The sequence below is a fragment of the Mustela nivalis genome (genome assembly GCF_964662115.1).
Source record: "Mustela nivalis genome assembly, chromosome: 10".
Classification (NCBI taxonomy): domain Eukaryota; kingdom Metazoa; phylum Chordata; class Mammalia; order Carnivora; family Mustelidae; genus Mustela; species Mustela nivalis.
The window spans coordinates 21,906,067-21,923,447 of NC_139029.1; the positions used below are offsets into that span (position 1 = coordinate 21,906,067).

At 59.9% G+C, this 17,381-nt stretch overlaps 1 protein-coding gene across 1 annotated transcript in view; it reads right to left on the reverse strand.

Moving 5' to 3' along the window:
- Positions 1-11,761, reverse strand: part of SDC3 (syndecan 3) — a 37,710-nt gene extending 25,949 nt beyond the window's left edge. Inside the window, exon 1 of the mRNA XM_082687679.1 lies at positions 11,419-11,761. Within this exon, the coding sequence (XP_082543805.1) occupies positions 11,419-11,556 (138 nt within the window). The 5' untranslated portion in view covers positions 11,557-11,761. The remainder of the gene's footprint in view (positions 1-11,418) is intronic.
- Between the last annotated feature and the right edge of the window lie 5,620 nt (positions 11,762-17,381).

Consider the following 17,381-nt stretch of genomic DNA (forward strand, 5'->3'; position numbering starts at 1 on the left):
GGACTTCTCAGGTCCCGGCCCCCCTGATGGGCAGCCAGGGAGGTCCCAACCAATGAGGGAGGAGTGGAGCAGGGGGCTCTGGGGAAGCAGAGCAGGAGGGAGGAGAGAGGGAGGAGGGTGGGAGGCAGAGAGGGCAGGAGAGGAGCAGGGGACGATCTCTGGTAACCAAGCCTGAGCCTCCAGAAGCCCACGGTGTATCCATCTTCCAGAATGGTGGAGGCCAGAAGGACCCGGGGTGCCCCCCACCCCCAGCTAAATGAGGCGGGAAGGCTGTGTCTCTGCTGCCAGCCTCCACACTCCTCAGCCCCAAGTTCAGGGATCCCAGGAACAGGGGCTGGGGAGAACACGGTGTGCGGCCAGGGGACAGGATGTGTGAAAGGACACGACGCAGGACTGTCGGGACGCGGGGAAGGAAAGCAGGTAGTCCGCGGGAAGGAGGAACCAGGAGATGATGAAAGGGCTGACAGTGGCTGCTAATGCCACAAAGTCACCAAGGGAGGGCTCCGAGGAGGTGACGGTGGGACCCCGCAGGAGCCAGGAGCAGAGAATCCCAACACATGGGAAGAGGGGCTCAGCCCAGAAATCCAGAAGGAGGGAAGAAAGAAGGGGCTGAAGAAGGCTCACGGTGCTTGAGAGCTGGGGAGAGGTCGATAAAGGATTCCCAGAGGAGAGGACAGCCGTGCTGGGTTTTGGAGGATGAGTAGGAGTTCTCTAGAGGAGGGAACAGTCCACAGAGAGAGAACAGCGTGTGGCTAGACGTGAAGATGAAAGAAATGATGTCATCCTCTGTGCCCAGGGAGCAGCTGGGAGCCGCGGGGTGGGGAGCAGCGAGGGTACACAGGGCTGAGGGAGAAGCTGGAGAAGTCCACTGGATGTGCTGACAGGAATCCATCTGGCATTGAGTCTTGGAGGAGGGACAGCTTCCCGGGAGAGAAGGGTGGAAGCTGGGCCTGCCATCTGGGCCAAAGAGACACAGGTCAATAGCAGAAACATGGTACAAGAGACGGGGGGCCCTTTCTGCGGGTCAGGAGACACAGTTCTTTGTCCCAGCGCAGCGACTGACTTGAGGGGTTACTCTGGGCCAGCCCTCTACCTCTCTCAGCCTCTGTCTCCCCATGTGCAAAACAAGGCTGAACCACCAGATCCCAGAAGAGCCTTGCTAGGACTAGAAATCACTCTTTGTCCTCAGTTTCCCCTTCAGGACAATGAACAAGCTGGACAAGAGTGCTTCCAAGGGCCCTTTCAGCTGAAAGCCTCGTTGGCCTTCCGATCTCTCCCCAGCCTAGGATGGCCTCAGCCCATGACCCCACCTAGACAGAAGACAGGCACCAGAGGAAAGACCTGTGGGGGAAGCCAAAAGCCCCCAGACCAGCATCAGGGCCTCTCCCACAGTGGCCACCCAGGTTCAGGCACCGAACAAGACGTGACAGGCCCTAAACTCACCCTCTCCGGGCCCTACACATCACCGTTTGCGATGCATCACCGTTCATGATGCAGGGCAGTGCCTCTACACCAGAGAGCGCTCTAGACCACCTCCGTTCCAATCCTAGTAAATACGCCACTCTGTGAGCCCAGAGAAGTTCCTTAACCTCTCTGTGCCTCAGTTTCCTCTTTTGTGAAATCACCATAATAGTATCTCTTTCATAAGGCTGTTGTAAGGCTTCAGTGAGCTTTTATCTGTAAAACGCCTGGCAGAGAACCCTGCACCAGGCAGGCATTCAGAAGGCATAATTCAATATTAATACTACCACATCTGTGCTCTTGTTGGCACCCCTGCCAGCCCCTCGGGGCCATGGGGCTGCACCTACTTCAAGACCAACACCCCCTACAGCAGGAGGGAATCTAAATGCCCTGGTTTGGACTCAAAGCCCACCCGGAAGTCTTCAAAGCCGATGCCCCACAGGCTTCAACTGTTCAGTCCCAGATCCATCCCCTCCCCCCACCTTCCCGCACAGGACCAGGTACCCAGCAGGTGCCCAGTGAATGTATTAAATGCAGGAACAATACACTCTTGTGAAAAACAGCAACCCCCCTCGGGCAATGGCTCCTCGACCCCACATATGGCTCTCCTTCCTGAGCTGGGAACTGCTGCTTTTAACCACACCCGAATCTGCCATGACCCTTCCTACCTCTAAGCCTTCGTCCACCCTGGTCCCCTATCATTGTGCTGATACACCCTTCAAGGCCTGGTACAAAGGACACCTCCCCCGTGGAGCCCTCCCTGATACTCCAGAGTCAAAACCAACCCCTCCTTCCTCTGACTCACTACCCTCAGCCCCTCACAGGTGCTGGCTCCCTCCCCTAACTGGGAGCTTCCTAAGGTCAAAGGCCAGGTTAAGCTCCCTAAGGCCTCTGAGTGCTCAGCACAGGCCAGACACAGAGGGGATATCAGTAAATAGCAGATAAAGTAACTGGCAGGTCAGCAGCACTGTAGGGACAAGGACCCGGTTACTGGACTCCCTGCCCCGTGCTCCTCCCCTATCCAGGAGACCAGACTCACAGCCCAGCCCCCAGGCCGCCTGGATTTGACAGATCCCATCTCAGAGGCTGGTGTTCAGGGTGATGGGTGAGGAAAGAGGCGCGTCCTACCCTGGCCCAAGAGGAACCACAGACAGGCCACGTGAAGGAAACAAGCTTCCTCTCCTCCCCACCCACCTGCCCCCCACCCAGCACAGCTCTCCCTTCCCAAAGGGGTCACCCCAGGCCAAGCCCTGGACTCATGTCTCTCTGATAGTTCCTCAAATGTGAAGACTGGAAGGGTTCCTGGGTCACCCAGTCCAACCGCCCCACTGCGCAGATGAGGAAATTAGAGGCTCAGAGGAGGAGAAAGCTGCCCGTGGTTACTTGACAGGTCAGTAGCCAACTCACCTCTGAAACATAAGGATCTTAAAGAAAACATACCTAATGTCAGAAAAGTCAAAATAACTCTCCAGGAGCAGCTTCCTTTTACCTAGCTGCCAACCAGGTAACTGGCTGCGCCTCCCCCAACACCAGCTTCCCCCCAGCCTAGTGAGCGAGGCCTTACTGGCCCTCTGAGCCGCGGAGAAGACCGCAGCTTGCCCAAGTCCACAGCAGACTGGGAATGGAACCCGGCTGGGGTCGGAGAGGCGGGGGCTCCCTCCCTGCTTCTCTTCAGGACCTGCCCCTGACGCCTCACACACAGGCCCAGGCCCAACACACACCCACCAGCAACACACATCTCACCGGACAAGGCAAGGCGACAAGACGCAGGACACACACACGAGATACGCCTGCACACCCACAGCCCCCAGCGCAGGGCCCAGCACACAGCAGGTGCTCAAAAATGGCTGCAAAATGAACAAATTCATCAGGCAGAAGACGCCCCCATGTGAGAATGTGGGGTCCCGCCCCCAACATTACCGCCGGTAACATTATCTCCTGCCAGCGGCCTCAGCTTGGGCTCACTGCTTAGCCTCTAGGGCCTCTGGGTCCCCATCTGCAAAGTGGGGTTACAACGCCCCCCTCCCAGGGTCACAGTAAGGACTGAGATGCCACACGGTGAGCACAGGAACCACACACCCTGTAGGTACTGGTCATTGCCACTGTCCTACGGTTGTCACCATCTGTGCCTGTCTTCCCAACGCAGGGAACATCTTTTTTATTTTTAAGATCTTATTTATGTACATGAGAGAGATGAAGAGAAGGAAAGAGAGAGAGAAAGAGAGCACAGAAGCAAAGGGAGAAGCAGACTCCCCACTGAGCAGAGAGCCCAACCTGGGGCTGGATCCCAGGACCTGGAAATCACGACCTGAGCCGAAGGCAGATGCTCAACCCACTGAGCCACTCAGGCGCTCACCCAACACAGGACACATCTGGAGGGCCAGAGCCAGAATTCAGAAGCAGACACCCGACCTCCACCTCCACGGTCTCCAGGCCCTAAGAAGGGGGCAGCCCCCACTTGGTAGGCTGGTGAAGGGCAGCTGGGAACATGGGCGCCTGTCCCCGGCCATGGGCCCTGCCGGGGGATGGCAGCACGTGGCTTCTGCCAAGCACCCTGACAAACAAGACTATCCTTCCCTGCTCCCAGGAGAACGGCCCTGTTTCCTCAGCCCCCGAATCCCGCATCCGAATTCCCCCAAACCCCAGCCCAAGGATGGGCACCACAAGCTACCTGCAGGCCCACTGGCGATCAGTGTGCCGCAATCAGATTTCCCAGATCCCACTGGTGACTGATCCTAAATTATTCCTATTAAAGTCTTGGCTGGGAAGCAGGGCTGGGGGGGGAGGGGCGTGGGATGGGGGTGCTGGTGGATGGTACAAGGGGTAGACTCTAGGGGAGCTTGGGCTGACGCTGATCCCAGAGTGAAGCAAGCCTACTGCCCATCCCCGAAGCAGAAGAAAGGCCCTAACTAGAGTGATCTCCCACCCCACCCCTCCCCATCCCCATCCTGTCTGCGGAAACCCTGGCCCCAAGGGCAGCAGTGGGACAAAAAGGACTCCAGAGAGAGCGAAGGGGTATCTGAACACAGGTCTCCACCGGGACCTGGCTGGGCGAGGCCTGCTGAGTGGCTTTACAGCTCAGAGCCTTCTGCATGGACTGAGTGGAATGCCACAGCCTTTGCGAGCAGCCAAGGGCTCGGCGAGCTCATCCAAGACTGAATAACCAGCCCAACCCTTGGCCAAGGCTCCAGGCCGCCTCTGGGCTTCAGGACCCCCACCTGTGAGATGGCAGCGTCTCCCTTCCAGGCCAGCTCCCACCTCCACGGTTCTGCTTGGGTCAGCCTTGATCATTCCAACTTGGTTCCCAATCCCAGCCCCAAAAAGCAATTCTGCAGTGAGATGGAGCGAGGGACAGGAAAAGAGCAAAACCAAAGTGGGGAAATGGAAGAAATCGGTATTTGCACGAGTGCCCACTCCTTATCAGGCTCGCTATGGTTTCCGGTGGTTCACGCTCAAGCAACTCTCAAGACAGAGGTTCTCTGAGCCCATTTGGAACAAGGGAACGAGGCTCAGAGAGGCTAAGAGAACTTGCCAAGATCACACAGTTAGAAAGTCACAGAACCAGGATTTCAACCCTGGTCCAGTTGGCTCTGGGGCCCCTGCTCCTTCTATGACCTCACGATACACCCTCAGGTGTGGAGACCCCAAAACAGATGGCACCAAAGCCCAGCTGGGGGTCCCAGGGTGGAAAGAAGGCAGCCATTGGCCGGCTGGGTCACAGAGGCAGTAGAACCCTCTCCACCTGGCACAGAAGGCCAAGCACGGGCCTTCCTCGTCCCCCTGCCATCAGCAGCCAGGTAGGGAAAAGGCCAGGCGGTTGGTCAGGGGCCACCCCCCACCCCCATCCTGCAGCTGGGCCCTCGGCCACTGCTGCCCAGACTCCCCCTGTAATCACAGCTTCCTGTTTGGCGTTGAGACTCGCCTGGTCAGTGGGGGGAGGGAAGCAGCCACCCCTCTGGCCAGGGCCTGCTCTGGAAGGAGGGGGGAGCCGGAAGTAAAGGCCCCCCAGCCTCCCGGAATCTTGGGAGTCTGGGAGCCAAGGCAGGGCCCCCCTCCTCCCTACAAGGAGGTCAGTCAACAAATATTTACCAGGCGCTGGCCTGATGTTCCCACGATGTGGTGGACTGTTAGTGGGGGCAGCAAGACAAGCGTGGTGGTCCAAGACCAGCCCTGACCCCGCCCCCTGTGGGGCTGGAGTGGCGCAGGAGCAAGAGGCAGGGCCCTCAGGACAGTTCCTGGCACCCTGCCCTCCCTCCCAGCTCCCCCCACACCGCCGCTCCCAGACACAAAATCACAGGCTTCCAAGCAGCTGAGCTGGAGCCCAGGGCCGCCGATCCTCTGTCCCACCCCGATGTGGTGGCCGGCGCCCCCGCAGTCAGACCGCAGGCCCACCCTGCGCAGCCCCCAGGCGCCTCCCAGCCCACGGGCGCACGCCGGGGCCCAGCAGACTCCTGCCAGTCTGGCTGGCCCTCAACCCACCTCCAAAGGAGAGAACACGAAGCCCCAGCCCAGGGTCCACGCCCCAGTCCTGGTTTCCTTCCCTCACCCGCTCACTCCTTCACTCAAACCCTCCAATTCTGGGCCAGGTGCGCAGCTGCCCTTGGGGTTCAGCAAAGACAACAGCCACAAAGCCTGCTCGTGGGGGTTCACGGTCTGTAAGGGAACCATTCAGGCTGCAGGAGACCCACAAAGTCACTAAGGCCGCAGGGAACCCTGGGGACAAGGGGGACACGGGGCAGCAGGGATGAAGATTTGGGCTGGGCCCGTGACAGCAGTCCGAGGGTGAGGGGGGGTTAAACACAGGCCCGGTCACCCGTGCAGAGGGTGAGCCCCAACACCAGGGGCATCCCATGCATGCCCGGGGAATGGCGGGATTTTAGACCCCTCTCCTGTGCCAGCACCAGACCTGAGTCCTGCCCCCGCAACCTGCACCGGCCTCAACGCTCCCCCTTAGCCCAAACTCAGGACCCTCAAAGTCACCCACTGTACAGATGACAAAACCTTGTGAGGTCGGAGAAGAGCAAGGGCCCCGGGGCCAAGTCCTCATTGAGCCCTGCCCCCACCTGCTACTTGTGGCTACTGTCACCCACCCCAAAGGCCAGGGTGAGAGCAGAGGTGGAAAGACAGAGGACACACCCAGCAGAGCCTGGCGAAGAGGGAGCCCCGTAAAACAGTGGATAAAGTGAGCCTCATGGGGGCGCCTGGGTGGCTCAGTTATTTAAAGCCTCTGCCTTTGGCTCAGGTCAGGATCTCAGGGTCCTGGGATCGAGCCCCGCATCAGGCTCTCTGCTCAGCGGGGAGCCTGCTTCCTCCTCTCTCTCTGCCTGCCTCTCTGCCTGCTTGTGATCTCTCTCCGTCAAATAAATAAATAAAATCTTAAAAAAAAAAAAAAAAGTGAGCCTCATGGGGGGTGGGGTAAGGAGGCCCCAGGGAGGAGCATCTTGTCCAAGGCCACAGAGCAAGAAGGGGTAAATGCAGGACGAAGCCCAGTTCTCTCAGCCTGGCAGGCCCTGGCTTCACCCAGCTCGGCTACTTTCCAGCCCACTTGACCGTGGGCAAGTCACTGAACCTCTCTGTGCCTTCATTTCCATAAAACGAAGGTTCTCATCATTCCCACCTCCCAAGATTATCATGAGGATTAAATGAGCCAACACAGAATGAGAGCTTAGCAGGCGGGGCTCTCCGTGAACATTAGTTTGCTGTTCATGTCATTAAGCCCTCCCCAGATCGTGCCCACAGCCCTTGGGGGAGGAGGGGGCGACAAAGACAGATGGAGACTTCACCCCTCCAGTCCCAGCTGCCTCAGTCTGCTCCAAGCCTCCGCAATCCTACTGGGGCCCCTTCTAGAATGACCCAAAGCAGCAGTGAGGCCTGGGTGGGGAAGGGGGTTCCCAGCTCCAGGGGGAGGGTTTGGAGGGACGCCTGTGGCAGGGCCAGGCTTCTGAGGAGCTCTGTCTCCACCTCGCTCTCCACGGGTGCCCTAGCATTTTCCAGAGCCCAAGCCCAGAACTGCCCTACCCCAGTGCTGCCTGGGGCCCCCAGGGACCCCATGTCCCAGTCCATGAGGTGGGAGGAGCCATCTGTTTTCAAAAGGCCACACGGCTTCTTTCTTTCTTTCTTTCTTTTTTTAAAGATTTTATTTATTTATCTATTGACAGAGAGAACACAAGTGGGAGAGAGGGGCAGATGGAGAAACAGAACCCCACTGAGTAGGGAGCCCGACTTGGGCTCAATCCCAGGACCCCAATATCATATCTGGACCTGAAGGCATACCCATAACTGACTGAGCCACCCAGCTGCCCCTGAAATGCTTTTACCTTCAGCAGAGCTCAACCCCACACCAACCCCCAACAAAAGGGAAGAAGAAACAAACTGAATTCCCAGATGGCGGCACCATGTCGCTCCCCGTCCCAACTCCGCCATGAGAATTTTGTAACCCCGAGTAGCAGTCCTGAAGTATTCGTCCCCAACCGACAAGTATGAGAGCCTCGGGTCAGGGCAGGCCACAGCTTGCTCTGGGCCAGATGGTGACCACTTTGATGACATATCGCAAAACCTCCTCCTCCAGGAAGCCCTTTCTGACTTCTCCAGGCCCCCTCCTGGAAAAGTCCTGTCTCCTGAAAGCTTGCTACATGCCAGGCTCTGTTCATTCTACCCAAGGAGCTCATGTCCTCATCACAACATCGCTGTGAGTGAGGTTGGCACTGTTTCAGTCCCCATTTCACAGATGGGGAAGCTAAAACAGAGAAATCCCTTACTCAAAGTCACACACCAGGTGTCTATCCCTGAAGGCCCTGCCACCTTGGGGGCTAAGAGACAACACGCCCCTGTGACGTCCCTGTGTCAGGGCCTGGCCTCCAACAGCCCCAGGGTCCCCAACTTTTAATTTTTACAGTGAGGACAATCTCACTCTGACAACTCAGCATCCAGAGTCAACCAGTGTAGCTAGAGGACAAGCAGGGAGCTCTAGGGCAGGGGGAACAGTTGGGTTGGGAAGGGAGCAGGAACAGGGGGTGGGGCTTCAACAGAATCCCTTGCTTAATTTCCCCTTCCCCACCGTCACGTCCCCACGCCCCCCGCCTCCACCATCACAGTGCCTGCCTGGGCAATGGCAGCCTTAGAACAAGAAACCAGCAGTGGCTGAGTGTGGACTCAGCCAACCACGGGGCTGCATGAACCTCTTTCCTTGTCGTTACTCTCTCGGTCTTGCAGAGATGGAAGCAAGGCACAGAGAGGTTAACTAACTTTCACAAGGTCACACGGCCCCAGAGCAGTGAATTCCCATCACTGGAGATATTCAAACACGACTAGATGAAGCCTAAAATCCAAGCTTCTACATGAACATGTCTCCAAGCTAGAACTTCTAGAATCCCCACACTCCAAGCCTGTCTGGGTGGTGACAGATGTGGCTCTGAAGGCAGCTATCCCTCAAGAGTCCTGGTCACCTGGTCTCTCAGGAGAGAGGACTCCGCAAAGCAAATGCCAGGACACACACACACACACACACGCTCCCTTTAAAGCTGGTGAGCAGAGCAGGGGTCATCTTGTTCCTCTCCTGCCCAGAGCCAGTCACGCCCCATCGATGATGTCCTTAGAGGACCCTACCATGGAGGCCAGGAGCCATCCTGGGTGGGGCCCTTCTGGTCTAATCTCGGTCCCTCCTGCTACAGGCATCTCCTTCTTCCTTCAGGGTGGCACGCCCGGCAGCTGGGCCCCACCCTTTACCCTTCTGGCTCCTGGGCCAGGGGAGGTGACACTCCTCCTGGACAGCCCAACCCTGGGGAAGACGTAAGGTGAGGAGAGGGGCTCCCCCTCCCACCTCATCTGGAGTCCCTCCCAGTCAAGCCCACCACCTTGGCCTCCAGGCCCAGACCCAATGAGGGGGTGTTGATTTATCTGCTCCTCAGCTGTGGGTCTGAACCACACCCACTCTGCTTCGCCATCGGGTTCAGGGACACCCTGTCTCACTGAGGCCCTCCAGAACAGTCTTCCACCAGCCAGGCACTCCCTTCCTTCGTCCACCACCCTGTGGGGCACGAATTATATTAGCCTTGTTGTAGGAGTGAGGAACAGTGGTTCAGCAAAGGATGGGCCTGACCCAGGGTCACACAGCTCAAGATCCCTGCCAGGTCTCCAAATATCAAGCCTTTTGTCCTATGTCCCCTTTTCATTCATCTACACATCAAACATTTACTTATGTGAATGAGCCCACGTATCATCTCATCTCACTTCTGAGGATGGTGTTACCAGCCCCATCTTACAGAAGAGAAAGTAGAGGCCCAGAGAGATGAGACAGTGTGCACGAGGTCACAGCATGAGTCGGTGGGGGGGTGGTGCCAGGATTTGAACCCAAGTCTGGGTTATTTCCAAGTTTTTGATTTCAAAACTGCTCTTTCAAAAGCGTGGCTCAGAAGGTGACCCAGGCGCTAGGATGGGCTGGGTCCCAGTCCCACCCAGGGACCTCTTCTCAACCCCTTTGGGGGAGGACTGGGGATGAGGCTACCAGCCCACCAGGCACTGTACTCGACCTGGCATTCAATGCTCCCTCCACCCTTCATTCAGCCCCCAGGTGGGAAGGCTGTTGAGGAGCTTGTCTATCCAAAAAGCAAATTCTCGGTCCATGCCTGTCCTCCTCCCATTTTACAGGCCAGCCCACCAAGGCCCACGGAAACATGCAGGGACAGAGTCGGCTCCCGGGGGCTGCCTCAGAGACCAGGGTCCTTTCCAGCCTGCGGAATGAGGGACAGGTGCAGCTCCTAGAACGAGCCACAGAGACTGGGCCCAGAAACCCCCACCTCATCCCCAGCCTGGGCTCCAGACTTGGCGTCTGTGGGGGAACTCACTTGGGACCTAGGTCCCTCAAGGTGGGGAGCTGGTCCTTCTCTAAACCTCCTCCCGCTCCCCCTAATGGAACAGGGACTGAGCTCAACCCCACAGCTGCGTGGTCATTCAAAGGGACACTGAAGGGGTCACCACATACACACATACTCCCCTCGCCCTGCACACACTCTGCCCCCCTCGACTGTACGAGCCCCCTGCACAGGGTCACCCATGCAGCCACGAGCACTTGCACACGTGCACACACGCACACACACATTCCCATGGGTCCAAGCACACACCCACCGCGGAGATCTCTCCCACACACATACACTCACCCCCCCCACAACGGGCACCCACAGCCCCAGCCCATAACTGCCCACCCTTCCGCTGGCACACACAATAGGTCACTCCCACAGGGTCCACATCCAGGTAAGGCAAGACGGCAGGCAGCCATGTGCTGGGCTGTTGCTCATCCCTCATCCTTCACCCCTACACAGCCGACAGGTCCCAACACCCGGCACGGAGGGGATCAGACACACGGGGTCACCCTCACTCACCCCCTCAGGTCACCTTCACGCAAATCACCCTCCACCCCTCCCCCTCTCTGGGCCCCCACTGTCCTTCCCAAAGCGACCCTCGGAGGAACCAAACGCACACCTCCCCGCCCCGGCAGGGAACCCACCCCAATTCTCTAAAAGTGGCCGCGCTCTGGGCACACCCGCGAAGCCAAAGCCACGTTCGCTCCAGACCCACGACACACCCAACCCGGGCCCCGCGCCCGGCGACCCCCCGCCCGCCGTCAAGCCCGTCCCGCGCCTCTCGACCCGGGGCCAAGGACCCCGCTGGAAAGGGGCGCGGTACTCCGCGCCCCGCGCTCCGGTTCCCGCCCGGCCGCCCGCCGAGGGAGGGGTCCCCAGAGCCCGGAGAAGCGAGCCCCGGAGGCGGCCGGCGGCGGGGGCGGCCTCCCCCACGGGGTCAGCCCTGGGGACTGGGGGACGAGGGGCTGGGGAGCGCCTGCAGGCGGAGGGGCGCGGGGGCTGGGGGGCGCGCGGAGGTCGGGGGAGGGGGTGCGGGGGCGGGCTGGGTGGAGGGGGTCGGGGGGAGGGGGACCCGCGGGAACCGGCGCGCGTCACTCACCCCCGCGGCGCGCCCGGCCAGCAGCAGCAGCAGCAGCGGCGGCAGGAGCAGCCCGCGGGCCCCGGGCCCGGTCGCGGCCCCGTTCCCGGCGCCTGCCCCGTGGGCGGCCCCGGCGCGGTGCGGTGGTCCCGGCTTCATGGCGGCGGCGGCGGCGGCGGGCGCCTTTGTTCCCGAGGCGCAGCGCGCGGGGCGGCTGCTCGGCGGCGGCGCGGCCCGGAGGTTGGACCGACGCGCTCCCGGCTCGGGGCTCCCGGCTCGGCGGCCCGGCTCCGCCTCGCAGCTCCGCGCCCACAGCAGCCGCGCCCGCAGGAAGCGTGCGCCGCCGCCGCCGCCGCCGCCGCCACAGCCGCCGCCGCCGCCGCCGGGCCGCCCCCAGCACGGGCGGAGCGGGAGGAGGGGCGGGGGGCGGGCCGGGCCGGAGCGCGTCCCCTGCCGCCCCGCCCCCCCACCGGCCCCCTAGACTCCCCCCGCCCGGGCCCTGCGCCCCTCTCTCCGTCCCAACCCCTCCCCTCCCTGCCACCCCGCGCCCCGGCCTTCGCCTACCCCCTAGTCTCCTCCCGCCCGCGCTCTGCGCCACCCTCCCGGCCCCAGCCCCTTCCCCCCCGGCCCCGCTCCCCGACCTCAGCCACCCCGCGCCCTGGCCTTCGCCGGCCTGTGCGCCTGGGACTCGTGGGCTGCCTCGCTGAGCCTCGACCACAAGGATGGGGATCCCGTAGAACGCTGCGCTCCTCCGAGGGCTGGCAGGAGCGCAGGAAGGAAAGGATCCCGCGTGGGAATGCCGGAGGACGGGCCTGGCTCACTGAGGGCCTGAGTCGATGGGTGGCATTTGTGTGATCACTAGCAGCTTACCCGTAAGGGTACCGTTCCTGTGGCTTTTCCGGGTCCCAGGCCAGTGGACACAGTGGGCCAGATGTCACCCAGGTCCAGGGGCTTTGGTACCTTCAGGACACCTCGGACCAAGCCTGGACCTCTCCAGGCCTCCGTGTCCCCTGCACACCTGAGGGTTGTAGGCTTCTGCCCCGTTACCGGATCAGCAGGGGGAAAGTGGGGCAGCCCTGCCTCCGCTGCACCCCCACCCGCTGTGGGGGGCCAGCTCGCTGACACCTCCAGTGGGGTGGTGTGAGAAGGGGTGTGCAGGTGTCTTGCCTGATCTAACTCTACTGCCCCCCCAAACATTCTGTGCACTTTACTTTTTATTCAAGTCCCCATCCCGAAGCACAGGACCTCCAGGAGCGGGGCAATGGGGGGCGGCAGGTCTGCGCCACCTGGCTCATCCCTGGGACCCTGGCACATAGTGGGAGCTCAGAATCAATCTGTTATGTCAATGAATGTGTTTCCCATTCACCTGAGCTCACCTGGCCCCAGATGTTGGGTGGGGGATGGGGGGCAAAGTGAATATTTATTAAGCCCCAACCCCAAGCAGGCATGCCCCCCCCCCGCCGCTCGTTACCTGAGTTGTCTCATTTCATTGTCAACAGCCCCCATGAAGAAGGTGCTGTCAGTACCTAGATGGGAAATTGAGACCCAGGGAAGGGAGGTCTTTTGCTAATGATGGCAGGCTGGAAGTCTGCTCCTATGTCTGGCACCCTGTTCCGGGCCTGTTATCAGGAAATAGGAACCAAATCGAGCTGAAACTGGGACAGTTCCCCCAAGGAAAAGGGGAACCGAAACCAGGACAAATGGAACCAACAGGGAAAGGGCTGGGTTTGGGCCCAGGGAAAAAAATCCTGGGGTGCCAACCATGATTTGGGGTGTCGGGGGGACTGTCACTTGTCCTTCAGGGCCCTGATGAAGAGGTCCCAAGGACAAATGTCAGCTCGGCACAAGGCTGAACTGAACCTAGTTCCTAAAGGGTGCAGAGGACCCGGCTAGCTGCCCCATGGCACAGATCCTGGAGTGGAAGGGAGGGAAACTTTCCAACTCTGAGATGCAAAAATCCCTAGGAATTCTTGTCCCAGTCTCTAGGAATCATATTGCCCAAGTCTTGGAATTCTGGCCTACGGGTGCCTTGGGGAGACGGGTCCAAGAGGGCCGATGGGGCCCGGGAGAGGAGGAGGGGTTCCAGCTGAGACAGTACAGGTTGGAGGTGAAGCACGCCAGCTCTGGGTCAGGCAGATCCCCATTCTGCCAGTTACTAACATATGTGACACTGGAGGCTTCACCTTCCCAAGCCCCAGCTTCCCAGCTGGAAGATGGAGATAGTGACCACGCAGGGTCCATGCACTCACACATTCATTCTCCTGATATAAGATGAGTGCCTCTGTGTGTCAGGTGCGGTGCCAGGCGCCAGGTCGTGACAACACGACCCCTCCCCTGCCCTTGTACTCTGGATTCCGTAAAGGAGGGTGCAGTGGGGTCTATAAAATAAGGCACCTGTTAGAGCGGCAGGCATCTTCCAGAAGGGCTGCCACCAGCCAGGGACCAGACTGGTTTTGAGGGCTTCCAAAGGGCAGAGTTAGGGTCAGCAAGGCTAGGGTGAGGGTATGAGAAGCTGGTTTGGTGTAAGGGGGTGTGGGGGGCTCCGAACACCTGGAGCTGGCCACAGATAGCTACTAGGAGCAGTAGTGGAGACTCTGTCTTGGGAGGTATGCAAGGCTCTGAGAAGGAGCTGTCAGGGAGTCCATCAGGACACCATGCACAAGGTGGGCAGTGAGCGTGGCTCATCTTCAGAGGTTCCTGCGGGTTCTGAGACTTCTAGAAGCAGCAGCCCCTCCTCCCTGACCTCCTAAGGAAGTGGGGAGATGGAAGATCTCTCAGCTGGGCAGGCGGGGAGCGCCACCTGCCGCTCCTCAAAGACACTGGTCACCAGCAGGAGTGAGCACAGGTCTGGACCCCTGAGCGTCTCATCCCGCTCCTTCTCCCCCCCACCGCGCCCCCGCCCGTGCTCTTCTTGGGGTTCACAGATGCACACCTTCATGGGCCCTCCCACACCCAGGGTTCCATCCAGTCATCTCCCCCCTGCCTACCTGTGCGTTCCAGCTCTGCCCCAGCCCCTCGGGGTCTCCCTTTCCCCGCCATGGTGACCCACCCAGGCATCAGGTCCCCCCCTGCTCCCAGGACCCTCTGGGGAGCCTCGCTGACTGCCTTGGGCAGGGCCATTCAAGCTCCATCTTTGCACTCCCCACCTGACTTTACTGGCTCCCCCGAAAGCAGGAACACCTTGGAATTCCCAGTGGATCACAATCGCAGAGCCCCGGCGCTGCTGAGAAGTGTGCAGAGAGAAGCTAGGAGACAAGCCCAAAGTCACACATCTGGTAAATGAGAGCTGAGATCCTGACCCGAGTCTCGGCCTGGACCCTGGGCTCCAAAAAGACAGCAAAGGGTACAGGGGAGCCTTAGCCAACAGCTTTGAGCTCTGTGCCCGAGTAACCCTGTTGCCAGTTCCAGCTCCAGGCCTGGCATACAGTTGGTGCTCAGTAATTGTTGGCTGACGCTGCCTGCCCCACAGACATTTGGCTCCACAGGCTGGCTTTTTGTCACCCAGCACTGCCCTTTAAGATGAGAACCAGGATCCACGGAGGGCTGACTGCTCGCCAGGCACTGTTCTGAGCACCTGCCGGCAACGGTCTCACGGACTTGTCCCCATGGTCCTGTGACGTGCAGACAGCAAACACACTTGCCTCCGGGGGTGGCTACCACGAGGACCAAAGAGCCAATGCTTGGGAGCCCCTCCAACAAAGCCTGGCCCCCGGGGAGCATAACACATATATTTGCTGTTCCCGTTGGCTCCATTTTACACTCAGGGAGACGGGCTCTGAGAAGCTGGTGACAGGCCAGCTGAGGGACTAGACTGGTCTTGCAGGTGAGGCCAGGGGAGGCCCAGACACCCTGAACTCCTGTCTGGCCAGGTCTGCCCCAGGCACCAGGCCACCTGGTGAGGGGGGGAGGGCAGGGACAAAGATGAGGGTGGCCCCCAGCTGTGTGGGTCCAAAGCTTACACAATTTCAGGGGACCACGAATACAAAATTAAGAACAAGGCTTTAGAAGGGGGCCATGCAGGCAAAGGGCCCTGAGGGTTCAGTTTCCTTAAGTTTACAACAACTTTGCCCCTACGTTTTTGTGAGTGAGCAGGGCACTAAGCAAGGAAGTGTTAACAACACTCTGAGGGGTTGATTGCCACAGAAGCAATCTAGGAAGGCTTCACAGGGGTGGTGGTAGCAGCATCTCCCCTGATCCATGGCAGACAGGTCACACTGAGGCTGAGCCCGGCCCAGGAGATGGCCTCTGAGGCCTTGAGCTCCAGCTCCAGCTGTGTGTGGAGGAGGCCAGGAACATTCCAGGGGCTTGTTCACCTAGAAATAAGAGCAGAGCATGGGGGAGGGGGGTGCTCATGTTGCTCTCCCTACTGCACCCCCTTCATCTGCCCATGTTATGAGTGAGAAAACTGAGTGAGGCCCATAAAGAGGAAGTGACTGGCCTGGGGTCACAGAGTCAGTCTAAGGCAGAATCCCAGGCTGCTTCCTTCCCTGCCCTGGAGGCCTTCTCTCACCCACTCTTTCCTCCTATTTGCAAAAACTCATGACAAAAAACCTACAGCACAACCAAGGCCCTCATTCAAGCCCTTCCTTCCATGGGGCGGCCCAGTCCTACCAGGCCCAGGTCACAGGGCTAGGAAATGGATGTGTGGGGGGGGGGGCTGGGACAGGCCCAGAGGTGGTCTTTCCCAGCCAGGGGAAGGGGGGGGCACGAGGGGGGCTGCAGGGATGTGGAGGAAGGGGAGGGAGAGAGCAGAAGGGGTGGGAAGGGAGGAGGGCACTGCCATTCCAGAAGCCAACCCACTTGCCCACCCCCATTCCTGGGAATAAATTGCACATTTGGAGTCATTTTCCTGGAAGAAAAAAAAAAAAGCCTCTCTAAAAATATTTTTCCTTTCTCACCTCATCCTGGGGCTGGAGCTGCCCAGCTGGGTGACAGCCAAGGAAAGGGGGTGCAGCCAAGGAAAGAGGGTGCAGGAGAGTGACCTGGAGCAGGAGGGGTGCATGAGAAAGAGGACTGAGTGCGTCAAGGAGACCCCCTCCCCCCCCACCCCGCCGAGCCCTGGGATCTGAGCAAACACTGCGCTTATTGAGGTAGTCGGGCTGTCTTTGTGGTTCTTGGTGTTTTGAGGTCGGTAGAGGCCCCTTCCATACATCAGCCTTCAGTTCTGGAGCCCCTGCTCCGGGCCAGGTGGGCACAGACTGGGAACTGAGGGAGCTGGCCTCCCAGGACGTGCGTGGGCCAGGTCTGCCTCCTTCCCGGGTGACATCGGGGACCACGTTCCTGCCATGGAAGTTAGAGTGAGTGACTGTCCCGCTCCAGGATTTGAGGGAGGCAAGCAGGGACTGGGGACCCTCCGCTGGGACTGAGGACTGAGGCCGAGCCACCTCTGGAACAACACAGCTGTGGCCTCCTGAGAATCCCTGCCCCCCCCCCCCAGAGACCCCCACCCACCTGGCCTCTGTGAAGCTCCTTGGAAGTTTCCTGGAGTCCTGGGGAGGGAGCAGGGGCGGGAGCTGGCTCACAAGGGCCAGCACAGACTGTGGCAGCCTGTGGCTCCTGGGAGAAATGAGAAACAGGCGGGTGCTCTGCTTTGCCAGGGACCCTCCTGAGCTACACCAGCCGTGGGGGTGGGGGGGGGGAGACTGCTACCTACTTTCCTGTGACAAATTATCACAAACACAGGTGATGCACGAACACACTGATCAGCTCGCCTGGTCTCTCCGGTCTCTCCGTGTATCGAGCTTCCGGAGCAGCTGCCCTGGGCTCTCTCAAGAGCCTGCAGTCCTGGAAGGCTGCATGGGCAGGAGGCTCTGCCTGCAAGGTGGCAGGTGTGAGTCCCCGGCCCCTCCCCACAGGGACCTCACCATAGAGTGTCCCAGACAGGGAGCAAGCAATCCGGGAGAGAACACGCTGGCTGTGTGACCTGGTCTGCGAGTCACACCCCACTTCTCCACAATGTCCCGCCGTGTCCCTGTGGCCCTATT